Source organism: Schistocerca americana, chromosome 5, assembly GCF_021461395.2.
Source record: "Schistocerca americana isolate TAMUIC-IGC-003095 chromosome 5, iqSchAmer2.1, whole genome shotgun sequence".
Taxonomy (NCBI): domain Eukaryota; kingdom Metazoa; phylum Arthropoda; class Insecta; order Orthoptera; family Acrididae; genus Schistocerca; species Schistocerca americana.
Genome location: NC_060123.1, coordinates 99,229,568 through 99,251,151, shown reverse-complemented (window position 1 = coordinate 99,251,151; position 21,584 = coordinate 99,229,568). Strand labels below are relative to the sequence as shown.

Sequence of the window (21,584 nt, the reverse complement as noted above, 5' to 3'; positions counted from 1 at the left end):
GAAGACGGTCAGTCCTTCGTCACAGTAAATCCACTTATTATTCAGAAAGGTGTTGATGCAATTGCCAGCCTTGTGAAATCCTACTCTCGTTTACGGAATGGCAGTTTGATTTTGGAGACCACTTCTGATTCTCAAGCACAACAACTGCTTGCTGCCTCGTTTCTGCAGTGTTCTTCGTGTTGAGGCCCATAGAACTTTGAATTCTTCCCGTGGTGTAATTTACACCAGACAGCTCGACGGTCTAACCGAGACCAAAATCTAATCTTACCTCTCTGATCAGGGTGTCATTGCTGTCCATTGCGTAATGAAAAAGGTAGATTCCTCCTTAGTGCCCATCCACACTCTTTCTGACCTTTGATAGAGTGGTACTTCCGTCAAAGATCAAAGCAGGCTATGAAATTATCACAGTCCAGCCGTATATTCCAAACCTGATGTGCTGCTACCAGTGTCATCGTTTCAACCGCACTAGAACATCTTATCGACACCCGGCCAAATGTTTCACCTGTGGTAGGGATGCGCACGAAGTGCGAATGTCCACCTCCTCCTCCATGGTGTATCAACTGCAATGCCCCATGTATCTTGATGAGTGGGCTGCTCAAGAGATCCAGGTAAAGGAAAACATGCCTTACCCAGTCACTTGAAAGTTACTGGGCAGTCGCAGTCCCTGCGTTCTCCCCTCTGGTACATGTTATTCTGCTCTTGTTACCCCTTGCTCCACAAAGGACATGGCCGTGCAGACATGCGGCCTCCAGTTCAGCTATGAGGTTGTGAAACTGTCCAGTGTCAAGGTACCATAGCCAACCCCCCTTCCCCCCCGTCCAGCTGCGCAACAAGCTGTCAAACTCTCGCCTCGAGGGGTTAAGCCACCAGCTACACAACTGGTTGGCAGGAAAGGACAGGAGTAGTACTTCAACGAAGACTTCCTCCATCCCTCCAGCCAAACCACACTCGAGTCTTCCTCTAATCGGAAGGGCTCGAAGAAGTCCACCAAAGGCAAACGGTCTTCTGCTTCGCCAACTTAAAGACCCTCTTCGGTGGTGTCGCCACGTGATACTTTATCCCAGCCAGCCTCTGTGTCGCCGGTAAGCACCGACAATTGTTTTGCAGCATTGTCCTCCAAGGACCATCCACACAAGCAAGCTGATGGTTCTGTGGATCCTGTGGAGCGAGATCCTCCTGTTTTAGTGCCCTATAGTATCGACTCTTCCCTGGCTGTCACTCGATGGCCGCCGAGGTAACGCTCCTGCATCTCTTCCTCATCTTGACTCTCCTCCAATGGAACGCTCGCAGCCTTCGGTCCCACAAAGAGGATTTACGGCTGCCTTTAGCATCGCAGTGTCCCCTTGTACTTCTACCTCCAGAAAACAAAATTGCACCCTCATTACCGCTTTGAGCTTTCACACTGTTTATCGATGCGTTTTGATCTTCCTCTTGAGGTCGGCATTCCATCTCACAGGAGCATCGTACTACCTACGGGATGACATTCATAGTCAACCCATCTCCATGACTACCAGTCTTCAAGCTGTTGCAGTATGCCTTTTACTTCCCCGCCTAACTTTTTCCCTCTGTACAAATTATGTCCCTCCATCATTCGATGTCACCATGGCACACTTCCTTCAGCTTATTGGGCAGCTACCTTCCCCATTTTTGCTATTTGGTGACTTTAATGCCCATCATCCCCTTTAGGGTTCTCCCAGGACCTGTCAGAGAGGTGCTCTCTTGGCTGGCCTTAACCAACTCAACCTCTTCTGCCTTAACACTGGAGCACCCCCTTTCCTTTCCAACACCTTGCACACCTATTCCCATTTGGACCTATCCTTGTGCAATGCCCAGCTTGCCCCTCGTCTTGAGTGGTCTGTTCTTTCTGACACCTACTCGAGTGACCATTTCCCGTGTGCTATCTGTTTCTGACTCGTACCCCATCCACGTGCATGCCCAAATGGCAGCTTCCTAAGGCTGACTGGCAGCTGTACTCCTCCCTGGCAACCTTTGAAGAACAAGATTTTCATGGGTGTGATGACCAGGTGGAATATCTCACAAATGTTATCCTTACTGCTGCAGAATGTTCCATTCCCCACACTTCCTCTTTACCACGTCGTGTCCCAGTCCCTTGGTGGTCTGAGGCATGCCATGATGCAATTGGCGCACAAAGATATGCTCTCCACATTTTTAACTGCCATTCTACGATGGCAAATTGCATTCATTATAAACAAATGCGTGCAGAGTGTCATCACGTTCTTTGGGATAGCAAAAGGGCTAGCTAGATTTCATTCACTAATTCTTTTAACAGTTCTACCACTTCCTCTTGTCATCTGAGCCAACCTCCGACGGCTCTCTGGGACCAAGATCCATTCCCCAATTTCTGGCCTGAGTGTAGCTGATAATGTCATTATGGACCATATTGCTATCTCCAACATCTTGGGCCACCATTTTGCGGAAGTTTCGAGCTCTTCCCACTGTCACCCTGCCTTCCTCCATCGGAAACAAGCAGGGGAGGCTCAGGCGATACCCTTCTCTTTTCCGAATTGCGAGTGCTACAATGTCGGTCTTACTATGAGGGAGCCAGGTCATGCTCTCAGTTGATCCCAATCCTCCGCCCCAGGGCCAGACACAGTCCACATTCAGATGTTCTCATGCGGGCAAGCACTTTCTGCTTAACACTTACAACCGCATCTGGGAAGAGGGCACATTTCCTGGACGCTGGTGTGAAGCAACCATCATACCCGTACCTAAGCCCGGTAAGGGCAGAAACCTTCCTTCTAGCTACTGCCCCATCTCTCTTACCACCTGCGTTTGCTAGGTGATGGCACGTATGCTTCATGCCCCGCTGGTATGGTGGCTCGAGTCTCACAACTTATTGACGAATGCGCAGTATGGTTTTTGATTGCGTCTTTCTGCAGGTGACGATCTCATTACTTTGTTCACCCATGTCATAAATGTTTTTCTGTGGAAATACCAGACTGTGGCCGTGTTTTTCAATTTGGAGAAGGCCTGTAACACCTGCAGGAGGACTGGTATCCTCCGTACTCTTTTTACGCATGGGGCTTCCATGGTGCCTGCCCTGTTTCCTTTAGGCATTTTTAAAAGACTGAGTTTCCAAGGTGAGTGTGCATTCTGCCTTGTCGGACACCTTTATCCATGAAAATGGTGTGCCTCGGGGTTCCGTCTTGAGCTTTGTCCTCTTCGCTGTCGCCATTAACCCTATAATGGCCTGTCTCCTGCTGGGCATTTCCGGCTCCTTTTTGTTGACAATTTTGCCATCTATTGCAGTTCTCCACGGACCTGTCTGAGCGGTGTCTTCAGTGCCGTCTTGATCATCTTTACTTCTGTAGCATCGACAATGGCTTTTGCCTTTCCTCTGACAAAACCATCTGTATTTTCCACTGACACACTGTATGAATTTGCGGTGGCGCAAATGGTTTCTCCCACCATATTTACATTTTGGTCCTGTTGCCCTTCTGTTCATTGAAACTATGAAATTCCTGGGGCTCATGCTCGATAGGAAACACTCTTGGTCCTCCCATGTGTCTTACCTGGTAGCCCACTGTACTCGGTTCCTCAGTGTCCAACATGTCCTCAATGGTACTTCCTGGGATGCTGATTGAACCATCCTCCTCTGTTTGTACTGGTCACTTGTCTGTTTGAAACTCAACTATGGGTGCTTTGTTCATCCGTCTGCATGCCCATCCCCCTTACACCGTCTCAGCAGTATCCACCATCATGGCATCTGTTTGGCCGTGGGCCCTTTTTACACTAACCTGGTTGAGAGTCTGTATGCTGAAACTGCTAACTACCTCTGTCATACCGCCATGACTTTCTCCTCGGTAGGTATGCATGCCGTTTGTCTGCCATGCATGGCCACCCACCCTATGTCTCCTCCTTTGGTGATTCTTTTGATCACCAGTATGAGGCACGTCCCTCTTGTCTGTTACCTTGTGGAGTCTGCTTTCAGCACTTTCTACGGTTGCTTAACTTAACACTACCTGCAATTTTCCTGGTGGGTGTGAACCCTTCACCACCGTGGCTTCGTGAAGTGGTTCGTTTTAACTTTGGCCTTCATTTGCTTCCTAAGGGCAGTACTCCAGCCTAGGTCTATCGCCGTCAGTTTTACGACCTTCGCGCGGAACTTCGCGATAGTACCTTTGTATACACTGATGGCTCTGACCGACCGTGGGGTCGGGTGTGCCTTCGTCATTGGCACCCTTGTTTTTCGATACCGGCTTCTGGCACACTGCTCAGTGTTTACAGCTGAGCTCTTTACCCTGTATCAGGCCACAGAGTACATCTGGCGACACAGCCTTTTCAATTGTGTCCTCTGCTCAGACTCACTCAATGCCCTTTAAAGTCTGTGTGTGCTGTACGCTGTCCATCCCTTAATGGAGGAAAACTGTCACTTGCTCACTCTTGGTGGAGCCAGTGTGATGTTTCTGTGGGTTTCTGGTCATTTTGATCTGCCAGGAAATGAGGCTGCTGATGCTGCTGCCAAGACTGCAGTCCACGTACCTCAGCCCACGAGTTCCTATGTTCCCTCCGATGATCTTTGTACTGCTGTCTATCACGAGGTGGTGTCCCTTTTGGCATCGCCAATGGTCCTCCCTTCACGAGAATGAGCACAGGATTATTAAGCGTCTCCCTGCAGCTTGGATGACCTCCTCTCGGGTCTCCCGCCGGGAGGAGGTCATATTAACTAGGCTGCCGATTGGGCACTGCCTTTTCAGCCATCGTCATTTGATAAGTGGCGCTACCCCACCGACCTCTTTGAACACACTGTTCCCAAGTTTTAACTGTCTGTCACTTCCTGATGGAATGCTCATTTTTTAACTGTTTACGTTCCCGCTTGGGTTTGCTGTCTGAGTTATCAGCTGTTTTAGCAAATGATGCACAGGCTGTTGACCCAGTTTTTTGTACCCTAAAGCGAAACAAAACCAAACCATTCAGTAAGTCATCCCTGATGCCAGTTCTGGGGGACTTTTCTGAAATCGGATGCTTTTCCTAGACCTCTCCAGTCATTTTCCTTCACACCTCTTCCTTCCCCCTCAACCCTTCTGCCTGTAGAAAGTGTCTGAAAGCTTGGATAATTATAATTGTCTTTTATGTGCATGTTCTGCCACCGCTTGGCGAGGAGATTTTTTTTATCTGTCTGTTTACATTAATAATAATATTTGAACATCTTTCAAAGATACTTTCCCACAGCAGTCTAGTGAAAATGATCAGGTCCTGAAACGTACCAGTGGTGTACTTGATACAGTAAAGTATTGTAATTTAAATATATTGTACCTATTGTGAAAACATTTCAATAGACTGTACTACAAAATCTTACACAGGAATATGGTTTAAAAATAGAATATAGGTAATAACCATGGCACTAAATCTGAAGTATTTTTACTCATACAGAGCTGTACCAGTGAACAAACAGATCTTACTTGCTTTGTATCATCTGTGTATAGAACAGAAAGAGGAGAAAACTAATACCACTACTTGTACTATCCACCCTACACATCATACAGTGGCTTGTTGAGTATGAAATTAAGTAGTAGTCTTGAACTGGTGCTATCTAAAGCATGTCGTATAACGTCTGCTTCACTGAATTTGGCCTCAACTATGTCCTACGCATGGCTTTCACAATAAAAAGTTACTTCATAGGTTACTCAGATACGTATAAAGTAGTCAGTTATTGATAAATGTTAACAGAAAACAAAAATCGCAATCTACACACTGAATTGCCTAGTAGACATTGTATGTTTTTGGCATTCTGAAAATTAAGCTAAGCTCTCTCGTGCTGTTAAGTACTGCTGGAGGAAGTGATATTAATACAAAGATTAGCTATTTTGCATGGTCCAGTTCCCTTTACACACCCACCTGGATAGCAGAGTGCAGTAAAGTGCCCGCATCCGAAACTTAGCAAGGTGCGTCAGAATCAGATTGAATCCACCTTACAGTTTACTGACAGGGTCAGTATGCCAGCCAGCCTTGATATGATTTTTAGGCAGTATTACATATCTACTTAAGCAAATACTAGGCTTTATCCCACATCCCACCTCAGGTGAACAGTACACAAACAGTTTGAAAAAATGGTGTCACTTGGGACCTCACAAAGGCCCCATCAGGGTATTAGTATATATGGGAAAGCAAAGAAGGGAAAGCAAAAAAGTGGAAGGAGTATATAGAGGGTTTATACAAGGGCGATGTACTTGAGGACAATATTATGGAAAAGGAAGAGGATGTAGATGAAGATGAAATGGGAGATAAGATACTGCGTGAAGAGTTTGACAGAGCACTGAAAGACCTAAGTTGAAACAAGGCCCCGGGAGTAGACAACATTCCATTAGAACTACTGACGGCCTTGGGAGAGTCAGTCTTGACAAAACTCTACCATCTGGGGAGCAAGATGTATGAGACAGGTGAAATACCCTCAGACTTCAATAAGAATATAATAATTCCAGTCCCAAAGAAAGTAGGTGTTGACAGATGTGAAAATTACCGAACTGTCTGTTTAATAAGTCACAGCTGCAAAATACTAACACGAATTATTTACAGACGAATGGAAAAACTGATAGAAGCCGACCTCTGGGAAGATCAGTTTGGATTCCGTGGAAATGTTGGAACACGTGAGGCAATACTGACCTTACGCCTTATCTTAGAAGAAAGATTAAGGAAAGCAAACCTACGTTTCTAGCATTTGTAGACTTAGAGAAAGCTCTCTTCCAAATTCTAAAGGTGGCAGGGGTAAAATACAGGGGCGAAAGGCTATTTACAATTTGTACAGAAAGCAGATGGCAGTTGTAAGAGTCGAGGGACATGAAAGGGAAGCAGTGGTTGGGAAGGGAGTGAGACAGGGTTGTAGCCTCTCCCCGATGTTATTCAATCTGTATATTGAGCAAGCAGTAAAGGAAACAAAAGAAAAATTCAGAGTAGGTATTAAAATCCATGGAGAAGAAATAAAAACTTTGAAGTTCACCGATGACTTTGTAATTCTGTCAGAGACAGAAAAGGACTTGGAAGAGCAGTTGAGTGGAATGGACAGTGTCTTGAAAGGAGGGTATAAGATGAACATCAACAAAAGCAAAACGAGGATAATGGAATGTAGTCGAATTGAGTCGGGTGATGCTGTGGGAATTAGATTAGGAAATGAGACACTTAAAGTAGTAAAGGAGTTTTGCTATTTGGGGAGCAAAATAACTGATTATGGTGGAAGTGGAGAGGATATAAAATGTAGACTGGCAATGGCAAGGAAAGCGTTCCTGAAGAACAGGAATTTGTTAACATAAAGTATAGATTCAAGTGTCAGGAAGTTGTTTCTGAAAGTATTTGTGTGGGGTGTAGCCATGTATGGAAGTGAAATATGGATGATAAATAGTTTGGACGAGAAGAGAATAGAAGCTTTCGAAATGTGGTGCTACAGAAGAATGCTGAAGATTAGATGGGTAGATCATGTAACTAATGAGGAGGTATTGAATAGAAAGGGGAGAAGAGGAGTTTGTGACACAACTTGACAAGAAGAAGGGCCCGGTTGGTAGGGCATGTTCTGAGGCGTCAAGGGATCACACATTTGGCATTGGAGGGCAGCGTGGAGGTTAAAAATCGTAGAGGGAGACCAAGAGATGAATACACTAAGCAGATTCAGAAGGATGTAGGTTGCAGTAAGTACTGGGAGATAAAGAAGCTTGCACAGGATAGAGTAGTGTGGAGAGCTGCATCAAACCAGTCTCAGGACTGAAGACCACAACAACAACATATTCATATTGTTTTTAAATATGAAGATTGTTGGTTCTCCAGGATCTAAGAGAAAAACCATACCAGTCCTGACCCATCTTTGGCTGCATTAAAGCACACCAAAAAGAAAGGAAAGAATTCTCTTTACACAATGGCTGAATTTTCTGAGCCACAATGGTTGAGTATTTTCTTGGTGTCTGTTATCTACCTGTAAGACATCTACATCTACATCTACATCTATACTCCGCGAGCCACCTTACGGTGTGTGGCGGAGGGTACTTATTGTACCACTATCTGATCCCCCCTTCCCTGTTCCATTCACGAATTGTGCGTGGGAAGAACGACTGCTTGTAAGTCTCCGTATTTGCTCTAATTTCTCAGATCTTTTCGTTGTGATCATTACGCGAGATATATGTGGGCGGTAGTAATATGTTGCCCATCTCTTCCCGGAATGTGCTCTCTCGTAATTTCGATAATAAACCTCTCCGTATTGCGTAACGCCTTTCTTGAAGTGTCCGCCACTGGAGCTTGTTCAGCATCTCCGTAACGCTCTCGCGCTGACTAAATGTCCCCATGACGAATCGCGCTGCTTTTCGCTGGATCATGTCTATCTCTTCTATTAATCCAACCTGGTAAGGGTCCCATACCGATGAGCAATACTCAAGAATCGGACGAACAAGCGTTTTGTAAGCTACTTCTTTCGTCGATGAGTCACATTTTCTTAGAATTCTTCCTATGAATCTCAACCTGGCGCCTGCTTTTCCCACTGTTTGTTTTATGTGATCATTCTACTTCAGATCGCTCCGGATAGTAACTCCTAAGTATTTTACGGTCGTTACCGCTTCCAATGATTTACCACCTATGGCATAATCGTACTGGAATGGATTTCTGCCCCTATGTATGCGCATTATATTACATTTATCTACGTTTAGGGAAAGCTGCCAGCTGTCGCACCATGCATTAATCCTCTGCAGGTCCTCCTGGAGACATTCTTGCATTTGTTGGTGCAACTTTGATGATGATGTTATTTCAACTTTGTTACACTATTTTGAAAGGAATAATAATTTTTTGGACTAAGTTGCTGTCACTTTCTCTCTAAAGACAGAAATACTTGGCTCTCATCATACTTTCTTCACCCGGAGAACAATAGTACAACTGCTATCTCGTTTACTCCTAGACTTTCAACCTCTTGCACATAGACAGAGGTTGGTCAGAAATATGGAAATACACGCTTGAACATAAATACAGACACCAGCCAAGACTGCAGATTACACTGTTCTGTTTGACCACAAGCAGCACCTGTGAAATGTCCTCAATATATTCAAAGTGTCAGTTGTGGTCAGATCAGAGTTCTTTGTTTTGTGAGTGCACTATGTCAGAAGTAAGTGAATTCAAATGTAGGCAAATTGTTAGTGCCCATATGACCAGTACTCCCTTAACCAAGGGATTCTGTATTCCGACATAATTGTTGTAAGGAGTGTGACCAAATATGACTTAAATGTTTGACACTACAATAGTAAGCCATAATCACAGTATGTAATTTTTTTAAGGAAAAATTTTATGTGCTGACACTATGGCTTCACTGTTGTAGTGTCAAATAAACCAAGGGAGTTGAAGTGTTTGGTGTTTCAGGAGGCACCATAGAGAATATTATACAACTTACAGGGAAAGCAGCAGATCATCATTCACTAAGTCACAATGCAGCTTAAAGTATGTTTTAGTGATTGTGACGGATGCTCATTGAAGAGGATTGTGACGAAAAATAAGGATGAAAGCTGCGAAAGTCCTTGTAGAATGGAATGTCGCACTCACAAACACTGTTAGCACCAAAACATGGTACAGAGTGATCTGGAATTCCAAAACCACGTGGCAGTGTTGCAAATGCTCATAACAGAAAAATGTCATGCTGGTGTCATAAAACCTGGATTATGGAACAATGGAAGAAAGTAATTTGGTTGAATGAGACTTGTTGCACACTATTTCCAACTTCTAGCTGCGGAGATTATGTCCCGAGAACAGAACATGGTGGGGGTTTGGTGATGATTTAGGCAGCAGGTATCATTATATTCCGTGGGGCGCATGGTTACTCTGAGGTTGTATTACTGTTGAGGATTATGTGATCATTTTGGCTGATTAGGTCCGTCCCATGGTACAGTATTTATTCCCCACTGGTGGTGGTGTCTTTCAAAACAGGGCCCATGTTCACACCGCTCGCCTCATGCAGGACTGATTTTGAGAGAATGATGATCAATTGTCCTGTGTGCCCTGGCCACCACAGTCACCAGATCTCAAAATTATTGAGCCCCTGTGGTCTACTTTGGAGAAAAGGACACGTGATTGCTTTATGTCTTCACTATTGTTATCTGAACTTGGCATTATTTTTGCATGAAGAATGATAAAAGAAAACCGTAGAGGACCTGTAGTTATGCATTCTGAGATACCTGGAAGCTTGTTTGGAAGCAAACAGTTTTTGTGCACCATATTAGGCATGGCAATATGTTGTTTTTGGTGGTTTAACATTTTTGTCTGTCCCCTGTATATGCATTTAGGTTTGACAAACTTTGAACTAGACAGTGATAAAAAAAATTATGCATGATGACCAGTGGCCAATGCAAATTTCTTCCATCCCCCCCTCTCCATCTCCCACACTCCAGTTCAATACAGTGTAATAGTTGTGATTTTTGTCAGTTCAACAAACATAAAAAATGTCTTTGTATTCACTTTCACAAAAATATGTCATGTTTAATATGTAACAGTGTACAGCAACACAAAAAAGTTCATAAAATATCAGTTAAAACTTTTTTCCAGCAATTGCACAATATTTGATCTGGTTTACAAAGTTTGTTAGACTGCTAAAAGAAGAATTTTAAGCCAGTAAACATTCTGTATGCATTTTCCATTATGTTTTGTTTTCCTGCCATTGTGTTTTTTTAAATGAAAGGCTTTTGGTTCTACATGAGGACTTTTGAATTCTGTCTTTATTCTTTTGCTTATTAGTTTCTGATGTATCTACTTAATTTGTTTTGCAGAAATTTGGGTGTTTGCACTGACCAGAATGTACGAGAACGAAGTTTGGAGTCTGCTGCTACGGAATTTCAGCGTCGGTTTCACATTAGTGTAGATGATGTAGATTCTAACCGTAGAGAGATCAACACATCATTGCATCAGGTTTTTATTTTTCTAAGCATTTCTTTATTTTATTATTATTTTTCTTTGTTTTTACTTAGTTCCTTAAATAGGGGCTACAAAATGTGCATGTGTCTGTTCTCCTGTTTCAATTTATCATTTGGATCTGCATGTATCAGCAGTAGGTGCTTGTATGTAAGGTGCTTTTGAAATAACATGAGATGCAAAGCAGTGATTGCAGAATGGCAGAAACACTAGATTCAGAGTAATAATGAATGAATGTATTTGGAATTGGAATACAGAAGCTAAACTGAACCACCTTCTTGTTAGTGACATTACAAATATAGACGCAGAACACATTTTTCTTAGAATAGAGGATTTTTCCCACTCACAAAATTTTGTGAATTTTACTTTTATTGTGTGTGTGTGTGTGTGTGTGTGTGTGTGTGTGTGTGTGTGTGTGTGTGTGTTTCTGATTAAAGCATTTTTGGCCAAAAGCTTACTTGTTTGACAGTCTTTTTGTGTTTCCTATCTTCAACTCCTCATCTCCACTATATGGTGAGTAGCAGCTATCCTCTTAATAATAATTCACTATTCAATCCTGGATTTAGCACCACTTAATTTTGTTACTTTCATCTGTAGATGTATATTAAGGTACAGCATTTACTTTCGTAGTAGGAAGTCAAGCTATCTCCTTTTATGAAACTTGCTTTTCTAAGCAAGTGTCATCCAGTATGTCTGATTGGAACCCCCCACAAAGAAAATAAAAATTACTGGCAAGTTGTCTTACAGTAATCTGTGATAGCTATATTTATCAGTTTCTTAATTATCAGACTATCAAAGTGATTTTAAATTTTTTCATATCTCCATTTTTCCTGACTACCTTATAGTCTCTAGAATCATACAAGTAACCTATAGTCCAGTTGGCATAAAATGATCCCTGAGAGCAGTGCTGTTGCCAGCTGTCAGCTGCATAATGTTAATGGCTTCAGCTGAAAATAGTATCATCTGTATAGCTGTGACAACTCTGAGGCATTGCCATACACACATTTATGGTTGAGGTAGGTGTGTAAAGCTGCTGCACTCAGCCTATTGCAACTTTCAGGGATCATGTTATACTGACTTGACTGTAGTATTACATTTATTACGTTAGGTTCCCTTCCATTCAGATAGCATATTGTATGTTTTGAGATAGGTGCTGAAAAGAATTTAGCATGGTTTGAAAAAGAATTAATTATTTCAACATTACAACATTCTGCTATATATATAGGACTGTAGAAGAATCGTTGTTAACAGGCCAGACCAGGCATCCACACAGGAAGCGACTGAAAGAGTAGCAGAACACTTTCGGCTGTAATAAGAGGTGGAGACCCTCCGTGCCCACACTGGCATGATGGCCAACTCAAAAGGTCTACTGCCATCTCTGCCAAAGGGTTAGTTTTCACTAAAGTGTGGTGTCACAGGATGTGGGTACTTCGATGCTTGTGTACATCTGGTTAAGATTAATCATTAATATGCACTCATCTGGAGATAGATTGGGTCGAAAGTCAAATGAAGGGTAGCGGTTTGAAGGGCAGAGGAAAAAAGTGCCAAGCAAGAGCCAAGGGAAGAAACCTCTGTGATAGTTAGGTTGGGAAGTAAGAGCAGTAGCGGATGTCTGCTGCCTGCGACAGGTCATGCAAGGGTAGGCTTTATTAGTAGTGGGTATCATGCATTTCGATACCTTTGACGTCGTGTGGTGCTATTACTCGGCAGCTGCAGCTGCCGTTGGGTGACAGTGTTGATCTCTTAGTCAGTGTCAGCATACCTGTAACAGTTAGGTTCATCAAGTTTTTGTGTCCGATAGGTCATATATCGGATGCACAATGTAGGGTGATGTTGGCAATTTGTTCTTGCATCAGTGTGCGAGCTCGTCGGTTTCCCTACTGTAGCCTATTGGACGGCTTTAATAGCAGCTGGTATATCCGGTCAATGTTGTGGATATGCAGGGGTTTGCTGATGTTTGTAGCTTGCTGTAGGTGGCTGTACCCTAGCTAGTAGAGTCTTTGGCCACTTATGCTTCCACCTGTGGTTGTGGTCATAGTTTCCCAGAGTAAAAGTGAAAGGATTGTTCATGTCTTTCTAGTTTCTGTTCTGTTGTGTGGCTTGTTTTTTTTGAATACTTCCTTGAGGGTTTCAAGGCGGTATTCATTGTGAAGATCCACGGTGCATGTGTAGTGTGGAGTGTTGCTAATGATGCGTTGAACTTTGTTCTGTATGATCTGCAGGCGGCGCAGGTGTGTAAGAGCTGCATATCCCCAGACGGGAGCTGCATACATCATCAGAGGTCTAATCAGTGTCATGTACATGGACCTAGACACCCTCCTACTCAGTGTGCTTGCCCTGTTGAGCATTGGATAGAGTTGTTTGAGCCTTGTGTGCCACGGTATACACATGTTGGTTTTATAGGGTAGAGAAATCCCTCCAAAGGTCCAATAAATTACATTCTGATTTCAGAGAGGGAGTCATATTGGCACTGTTAATTATTCATTATGGCAGATTGGACAAGGAAATTGTCAATATAATATTGTCAGCAGCAGGAGTATCAATGAAAACTAGCCTCTCTTATAAAGGGTGATAATGCCAAACTGTACTACATACAGGAAGCTGGTTGAAATCTGATATTAATGGCAATGAAATTTTGAATTCCAATTGGAATGTATATCTGGTGGAGTTAGTACAGATTCCAATTGTGAAATAATTTGGCTGAAGAGTGGTGTAATTGTAACAATGAAAACAATCAATTTTTGACAAAATAATTTATTTGGATGGATAGAAAATCTACTCATAAAGCAGTGACAGAACACACACATAAAAGGAGGTTATTATTAGACAAGCTTTTGGAGCCAGTGGCTGCTTCTTCAGGTGGAAGGATTGAAAGGGAGGGAAGTGGGGCAAATGAAGGAGGATGAAGGAATCCATATTCACAAGAACTAGTCAAAACAGTACAGTGTCCCTAAGGGTCTCACTTTCAGCCCTAATCCTGCATTTGATCCTGCTTTGGTGATGGACCTACTTTCTTTCACACGTAATTTCAATTGGAAAAGTCACTTTGCAACCAATCCCATAACCTTTCCAACAGGTAACCTGACATTGGGCCCTGCCTTGAACAGTTCAGACCATGATCCCAGTTCGATCCACCATCGCTATCTCAAAATCATCCCTTATGAGCCTTACAAGAATTCCTCACATCCAGCATTGCTTCACAACCCTTCCTCAGGCCCCTACAACATGATCCTAACCTGTCCTCTGCAAAAATTCAGGCTCTGTGTTCCGTAAAAGCTGATGACTCCATCATTATTCTCCCAGCAGACAAAGGATCTACCACTGTGGTACTTGACCAAAAGCAATATGTTCGTGAAGGTCTATGCCAGCTGTCTGACACTTCTACATACAGTGTCTGTCATCAAGATCCCATATCTGTGATTCAAAGTGACCTGCAGTCCGTCCTTAAAACCTCAGGCCCCTCACAAGGATTAACACCTCAATCCATAGAACTTCTCATCCCACCCAAATCATGCACCCCCACCTTTTACCTTCTTTTTAAGATCCAGAAACCCAATCATCCTGGCCGTCCTATAGTTGCTGGTTTCAAAGCAACCCCCCCCCCCCCCCCCCCCCCGAATATATCTCTGCCTTAGTTGATCAGCACCTGCAAACTATAGTACAAAGACTTCCCTCCTATATTGAAAATAACCGTTTCCTAGATGGTCTGAAATCCATGCACGTCCCACTACCACCGTATACCTTGCTTGTCACCATTGATGTCACCTCCCTGTAAACCAACGGCCCCACGTACATCGTCTGTCTGCTGCTGAACATTTCCTCAGTCAGCATCTAACTGATTCCAAAACTATGACATCCTTCCTACTCACCTTAATTAACTACTTCACCTTTGATGGGCAGACATGCAAACAGATCAGGTGTACGGTCATGGGAACCAGAATGGCTCTTTCCTATGCCAATCTTTTCATGGGTTGCTTGGAGGGGGCTTTCCTGGGATCCATAAGTTGTTTGGTTTAAATACATTGATGACATCTTTACCACATGGACTCATGGTGAGGCTGATCTGTTAAAATTTCTGGAATCTCTGAATACCTTCCGCCAATTAAATTTGCCATGGTCCTATTCAGAATTCCATGCTACTTTCCTTGATCGTGATCTTGTCCTCATTGAAGGCCAGCTACAACCTTCCGTCCACATTAAACCTACCGACAAATGGCAGTTCTTACTTCATGACAGTTACCATCCTTTCCATGTCAAACATTCCCTCCCATAAAGCCTTGGCTTTCGGGGCAAATGTGTTTGTTCAGATGCAGACTCTTTACCGTGATACACCACCTTTCTCACCTCACCCTTCACTAGACGTAGTTACTCCCACCAGCCTAGTTCAGAATCAGATTCCCTGGGCCATCACATCCAATTCTGGTATTGCTTCAAAGCACACCACTGGTCACTCAGTTATATCGTGGTCTGGACTGTATTGATTAACTACTTTGACAAGGTCATGACTTTCTAAAACCATGCACTCTGAAATGATACATTCTGTCTGAAATTTTGTCCACCACACCTAGAATAGCTTTTTGTCACCCTCCTAATCATCGCAATATTCTTGTCATACCCTATGCTCCTTCTGCACCCACCTCCCTACCCATGGCTCCTACCCCTGTGACTGTTCCTGCTGCAAGACTTGTCCTATGCCCCTTCCTACCACCACCTACACCAGCCCTGTAACTGGCAAAACATATACTATCAAAGGGAGAGCCACCTGTGAAACAAGAAGTCATATACGAGCTTTTATGTAAACACTGTTTGGCCTTTTACATTGGCATACCTACCACCAAATTACCAATTAGGATGAATGGGCATAGGCAGACAGGTTATACTGGCAACACGCAATATCATGTTGCAGAGCACACTCTACAACATGACAATTGTGACCTTGGTGCCTATTTCACCATATGCGCCATCTCGATTCTTCCCCCCACACCAGTTTCTCAGAACTCTGCAGGTGGGAACTAGCACTGGAACATGTCCTCGGTTCTTGGTACCCAACTGGCCCTGATGTATGTTAATTTCTTCTGTCTCAGCATTTCTTCACAGTAACTACTCTTTCTTCACACTTTTAGTTTTCTATATCTTTCATTGCCTTACCCATCTGCTTTTCACTCCCGCCTCCCCACCTCTTTTATCTACAATGCACTTAGCTTTTCACTCTTATTAACTCATCATGAAGTTTAAGCAGTGATATCTGTCTTGCATATTATCCTGTCTGCCATCTTTAAGCTCTCTGCTTTCCAAATCTTGACCATTGCAGTCCCCCAACAGTCAATCTTTCCTTCTCATCCCAAGCGGTAAGTCTCTCATGGCCTGCGGTTCTGGATGACTTTCCTGAAATCTACCTCTCTCCAGTCCTTTTCCTTCACCCCTCTTCCTTCCCCTTCAACCCTTATGCCTGAAGAAGGAGCCTCTGGCTCTGAAAGCTTGTCTAATAATAACCTTCTACGTGTGTTCTGCCACCGCTTGGTGAATAACTTTATCTCTCCAATTAAATTATTTTGTCAAACTTTGTAATTGGATGCTGTTATAGACCCTCAATCTCTGGACCAGTAGTGGCAGAACATTTAACGTAAACTGAGAGAAGGTTGCATGTAAATACTTAATGCTGCCATTTTTACTATTCAAACGATATCTGAGGTTACCGATTGTTCGACACAAAATTTAGTCTACTCTGCTTATTTTCATTTGCTTATGTCGTATGGTATTATATTTTTGGGTAACTCTTCCCATTCTAAAATGATATTTTTGGCTCAGAAACAGGCAGTTCAGGCAATAAGTGGTGTAAGTTTGCGAACCTCTTGTTGACCCCTGTTCACTAGTCTGGGTATTTTGACATTGAGAGGGCAATGTGTATTTTCTTTACTGCTGTTTCTTGTTAACAATATCAGCTTATTCCCAAGAATTAACAGCTTTCATACAGTTAATACTGGGCAGAAATCCAATGTGCATTTGGATTGCACTTCCTTAACCTTTGTGTAGAAAGGTATGCAGTATACTGCGGGATACATTTTCAATAACGCACCACAAGAATTCTAAAAACTTAGCAGTAATCCATGTGCTTTCAAATTGAAACTGAAGAATTTCCTCGTAGGTGAATCATTCTGTTCTGTTGAGTAGTTCCTTGAAAAATTAAGCTAATTCTTATGTTATGTTGTTGATTGCATTTACTTAAACTTACGGCTTGCCTACTTTGGTTTCATAAACATTTTATATTACCTGTTATTACTTTTATGCTGTAATTTCATGTACTGACACATTCAATGACCTTGGAAATTTGCTACTCAGTTAGTTCTTACGGAACTAGAAGTGTAAATAAAATAAATAAATATGGTACTATGGCGATATCTCAATTTACCAATCATAGATTGGGAAAATTGAGGAGTAAGGTGAGTAGTATGGACAGGGAATTGCGTATTGTTATTGTAATTGGCTTATCTGAAAATTACCTGGAGCAGTTAGTCAGTCTTCTGGCTCTGGAGGGGAACATCTTACATCTTCTGGCTACAAACAGGCCCAAGCTTTTTGACTCTGTTAAAGTAGAGCATAGAATCATTATCATAAGGCTGATGTAGCAGCACTGACTACAGGCAGTAACAGAAGTGTAAAGAGAGGTAGGAGGATATAAAGTGCAGCCACAATAAAAACAAGACAGATGGAAATAAAGTAAGTAAACTATTTATTATTTCAAAAGTAATCACCATAACCTTTAATACCTCTAAGGCAGTCAGTGCCTTCATGGAAAAATGTTTGCAGTTGCCTAGAAAACCATGATTGTACCTAAGCATGCAACTATTCATCTGAAGCAAATCAATGGGCAGGAATGTCTGTGTTTTTTTTTTTTTTTGTATGGAGGATGTGAAAGAGCTTCCCATGGAAACTTCTGCAGCATGGTCGAAATTATCATGGCAACATATGGGCACTGCAAAAGTTTCACTGGGAAGACGTTGCACATCCCCACGCAGCCTCGATGTCTCCCCACATGATTTCCATATTTTTCTTTTTTCCATCTATCTTTTCTTCATTTGTCTGACCTTTATAGTTCTGCTTAGTAATTGCGGCAAGAAACAGATTTCACCTGAAGATCCTCACAACACATTTGTGAGTGGAAGGCAGAAGGCATAAGGCATAAGGTCTTGCACCACTGCAATAATTCTTTCTTGTATGTGCTGTGATCTTACTCTATAACTCTATCTTTTCTCATTTTGTCAATTATGGCTCTTGCAAACCCCTCTGCCCTACCCCCCCCCCCCCCCCCCCCCCCAAATGTTAGTTAGTTTGAAGAAACACCCATTTTGGTTAACTAATGTTGGGTCTTGACATACAGCTTTGATTTCTACCTTTTCTAAAATACTGTATTTACTGAAACTGAAGTCAGGCTTTGCAGGGATGGTCGCCCAATACCCAGCCTGGTAGCCAGTCTGTGTGGGGGGGCTGTCAGGTACCCACAAGGTGGAAACCCCCCCCAATTACATAAGTGATCACACTATTGATGGTGGAGCAATTACCTCCCCTAACATGCCAAAGTGTAGTTGTCTGCCCCTGGTTGGTTGGTTGATTCGGGGGAGGGAACCAAACAGAGTGTTCATCCCCATCGGATTAAGGAAGGATGGGGAAGTAAGTCAGCCGTGCCCTTTCAAAGGAACCAGCCCGGCATTTGCCTGAAGCGATTTAGGGAAATCACAGAAAACCTAAATCAGGATAGCAGGATTTGGGTATAACAGTCGTTGTCCCGAATGAGAGTCCAGTGTGCTAACCACTTGCCACCTCACTCGGTGCCTGCACCTGGGACTCCAGGCAATGACCGTCAGCCTGGTGGTCATTGTTCTGGCTGGATGGCACCCATTGGGAGAGCCCTCAACTAGAGGAGGTAGTATCATGACAGCCATCTTGCACAGTGAAGCCATGAGGATCTTGCAATCCCTCCTCAGCTACACCATGAGAGTTAAGCAAAATTAAATGAACTGTAGAAACTTACTCCCCACAATTCCTGATTTCCACCCAGACAGGTGGAAGGTCCTTGCTGCCTACTAAGCCTATGCAGTTAATAAGAATAGCATATTTGGGGAAATCACTTACCTCAGTGAACTATGAAGAGGTTCAGTCTTAATTAAAAGAGCAACACCTAACAAGACCTGAACATTACTATCTCGCAAGAAACTTGGTGATGTACCGCTGTAACGCCCGATAATAACCAAAACACGATACAGCGTTCCAATTTTTCAATAGAACTTCATGCTGCAAGCATATACAGAACTTCACAAATACTTTGAGAAGTGATGGGTCCATTTCAGACATCATGTACTTTGAGACCCGTCAGACAACAAATTTGATGCTGACGTATTTATTCTTGCTTTTGAGAGGTACTTGCTTCTTGAGAGTTAAAATCTTGGTTTACTGATGTGATGTGAAACTGTATTTCCCACCTTCAATGTGTTCGTTTAAATGCCATTGCTTCGGGCATTTGTCTTCTTGTGTGAACAAGTCTTGTGGAGACTGATCGACCACTTTATGAAAAGTCTACATGTGAGCAACCACCATTGTGTGCCAACTGTGGAGTCTCCTCCCCTCACATCCCTTTCCCTGCTGTCCAGTTTCCCTTAAGAGATAACATAATTGAGGAATGCAAAAGCAAGGAACTCGTGGTCTCAGATTCTCTCTTATATTTTGAACCTCAGAAGTTGTCCTTTCCCTCAGTGTTGACATCTGGTAGCCTCACAAGTAAATGAGCCCATGGGGGTGATAAAGAACCCCTTCCCCCCTCCCCTTGTGGTTCGTGCAGAAACATCTTTGCCCTCAACTGCCTGCACCTGGTCATAGTAGTAGTGTCCTCCTGTGGCATCTAATTGCAACAGGGCTGCCCTTAGGGAACCCTCTCCCCAGAAATCTGCCGATCATGGACCCTACAATAGTCACAGGCTGAAGGAGCCACAGACTGTGGATCTTAGGCCTGCCTGCTCGTCTTCAGTTTCTACACACACAGCAGATAAACCCCTGCAAGGTCCTGATCCTCTGCAGTAGTTAAAGAGAAGATCTTGGGAGAATGCTAATTGGTTGAACCCAGAGGTGCCATATCCCCCCATTGGATTCAGAACCTTTGTTTGGCAATGATGTTTTATAATCACTGGGGAAAGGCAGTGATCCTGGGGTGTGACTTGTGCTCTTGGCCCCTTCACACTTAAAACTTTGAAGACCAGCCACTTAGAAGAACATGGGCCATAGAAAACCAACCATTTATGCAATAATTTAATGTGTTCCTGGCAGGTGTGTAATTGACATATCTGCAAGAATAATACATAATAAAAAACAAACCTTCAAGATTTATTTTCCACATTTGATTTACTTCTTTAATAGATTACGAATTTTAAAATAATGGTGATAGAAAGTATGAGTATACTTCAAAAGAAAAGTGTGAGGTGAGTTACTGAGCAATTCCTTCCTCCTGAGATTTGAAAATTTCTTGCTCAATCAACAGATGTGACGTATTTGTACCAGAATTACAGCAAACTGCAAAACCTAATGAGTACATGCACAAAATCACCTCAACGTGATCCATGTATTGGCTCAGCCACTCACAACAACATTTGTTACATTCGGTAAAACTTTCTAAATAAATAATTTCAGAAATTGACAAAAGAAGGCAGTGCCTGTCAAGTGACAGAAATCAAGACATCCATACATTCATTTCATACAAAATTAGTCCAGCTTTTGAGTGACAGGTGGTTTGCACATCCAAAAAATCGCATCCTGAGCTATACTTGGGCGCAGTATTTTAAACACAGCTTTGTGGCTTGAGCTATGCTCAGGCTTGGTCATCACCTGCTAAACAAGAGTACGCTTAACTTGATGATTGAATGGAACTGTAGTGGATATTACTGTCATCTGCCAGAGATACAACAACTAACATCAGACTGTTCTGTGATCAGTGTTGCTCTCCAAGAATGGTATATCACTGATGACCATTCTCCAACCCTTCAAGGTTACCATGCCTTCTATTGGAACCAAGCTGGTCCCAAAAAAACATCAGAAGGGGTCTGTAAATTGGTTTGCACAGATGTCCGAGTGTGGATCCATCTCGGTACCACATTGGTAGTGACAGCTGCACTAGTGCGAGCAACCCCAACACTTAAAATTTACAATTTCTATTCACCCTTTAGCATGGAGAGCTGCATCAAACCAGTCTCAGGACTGGAGACCACAACAACAACATTCACCCTTGGGCAGGACACTTACATTTTTGAGATGGTCAGCTTTATATGAATACTTTACCCCCACCCCACTCTTCTGCCTTTCTCCTATGTGGTGATTTCAGTGCGAGCCACCCCATGTGGGGGTATCTCATCATCTGGGAGGGTCCTTCTCATTGACAAGCTTCTTTCCAGTTTTGGTAGATATCTTCTCAGTGATTGTACCCTACCTACTTTCGTGCTACTTGTGGCACCTTTTTCGCTATCTATCTTAAGATTTTGGCCCCAATATTGTCATTATATGGTGATCTTAGTGACAGTGATCACTTTAAGTAATGCTATTGCTTCCTTGCTACCACCCAAGCGACCAGTTGCCATGTTGCACTCCCTGAAGGGGTAAGAGGCAGTTGTATATATCTGTCATCACCTTCATCCCCCCCTCTAGCAGATTGCAGTGCCAAA

The 21,584-nt window shown here is 43.0% G+C and overlaps 1 protein-coding gene across 6 annotated transcripts in view; it reads left to right on the top strand.

Annotated features, from left to right (window-relative positions):
• Positions 1-21,584, top strand: part of LOC124615286 (E3 ubiquitin-protein ligase Nedd-4) — a 211,034-nt gene that overhangs the window by 66,389 nt on the left and 123,061 nt on the right. For all 6 annotated transcript variants that reach the window (XM_047143053.1, XM_047143055.1, XM_047143052.1 and 3 more), the window contains exon 8: positions 10,743-10,881. In XM_047143053.1, coding sequence (XP_046999009.1) covers positions 10,743-10,881 — 139 coding nt within the window. The remainder of the gene's footprint in view (positions 1-10,742; positions 10,882-21,584) is intronic.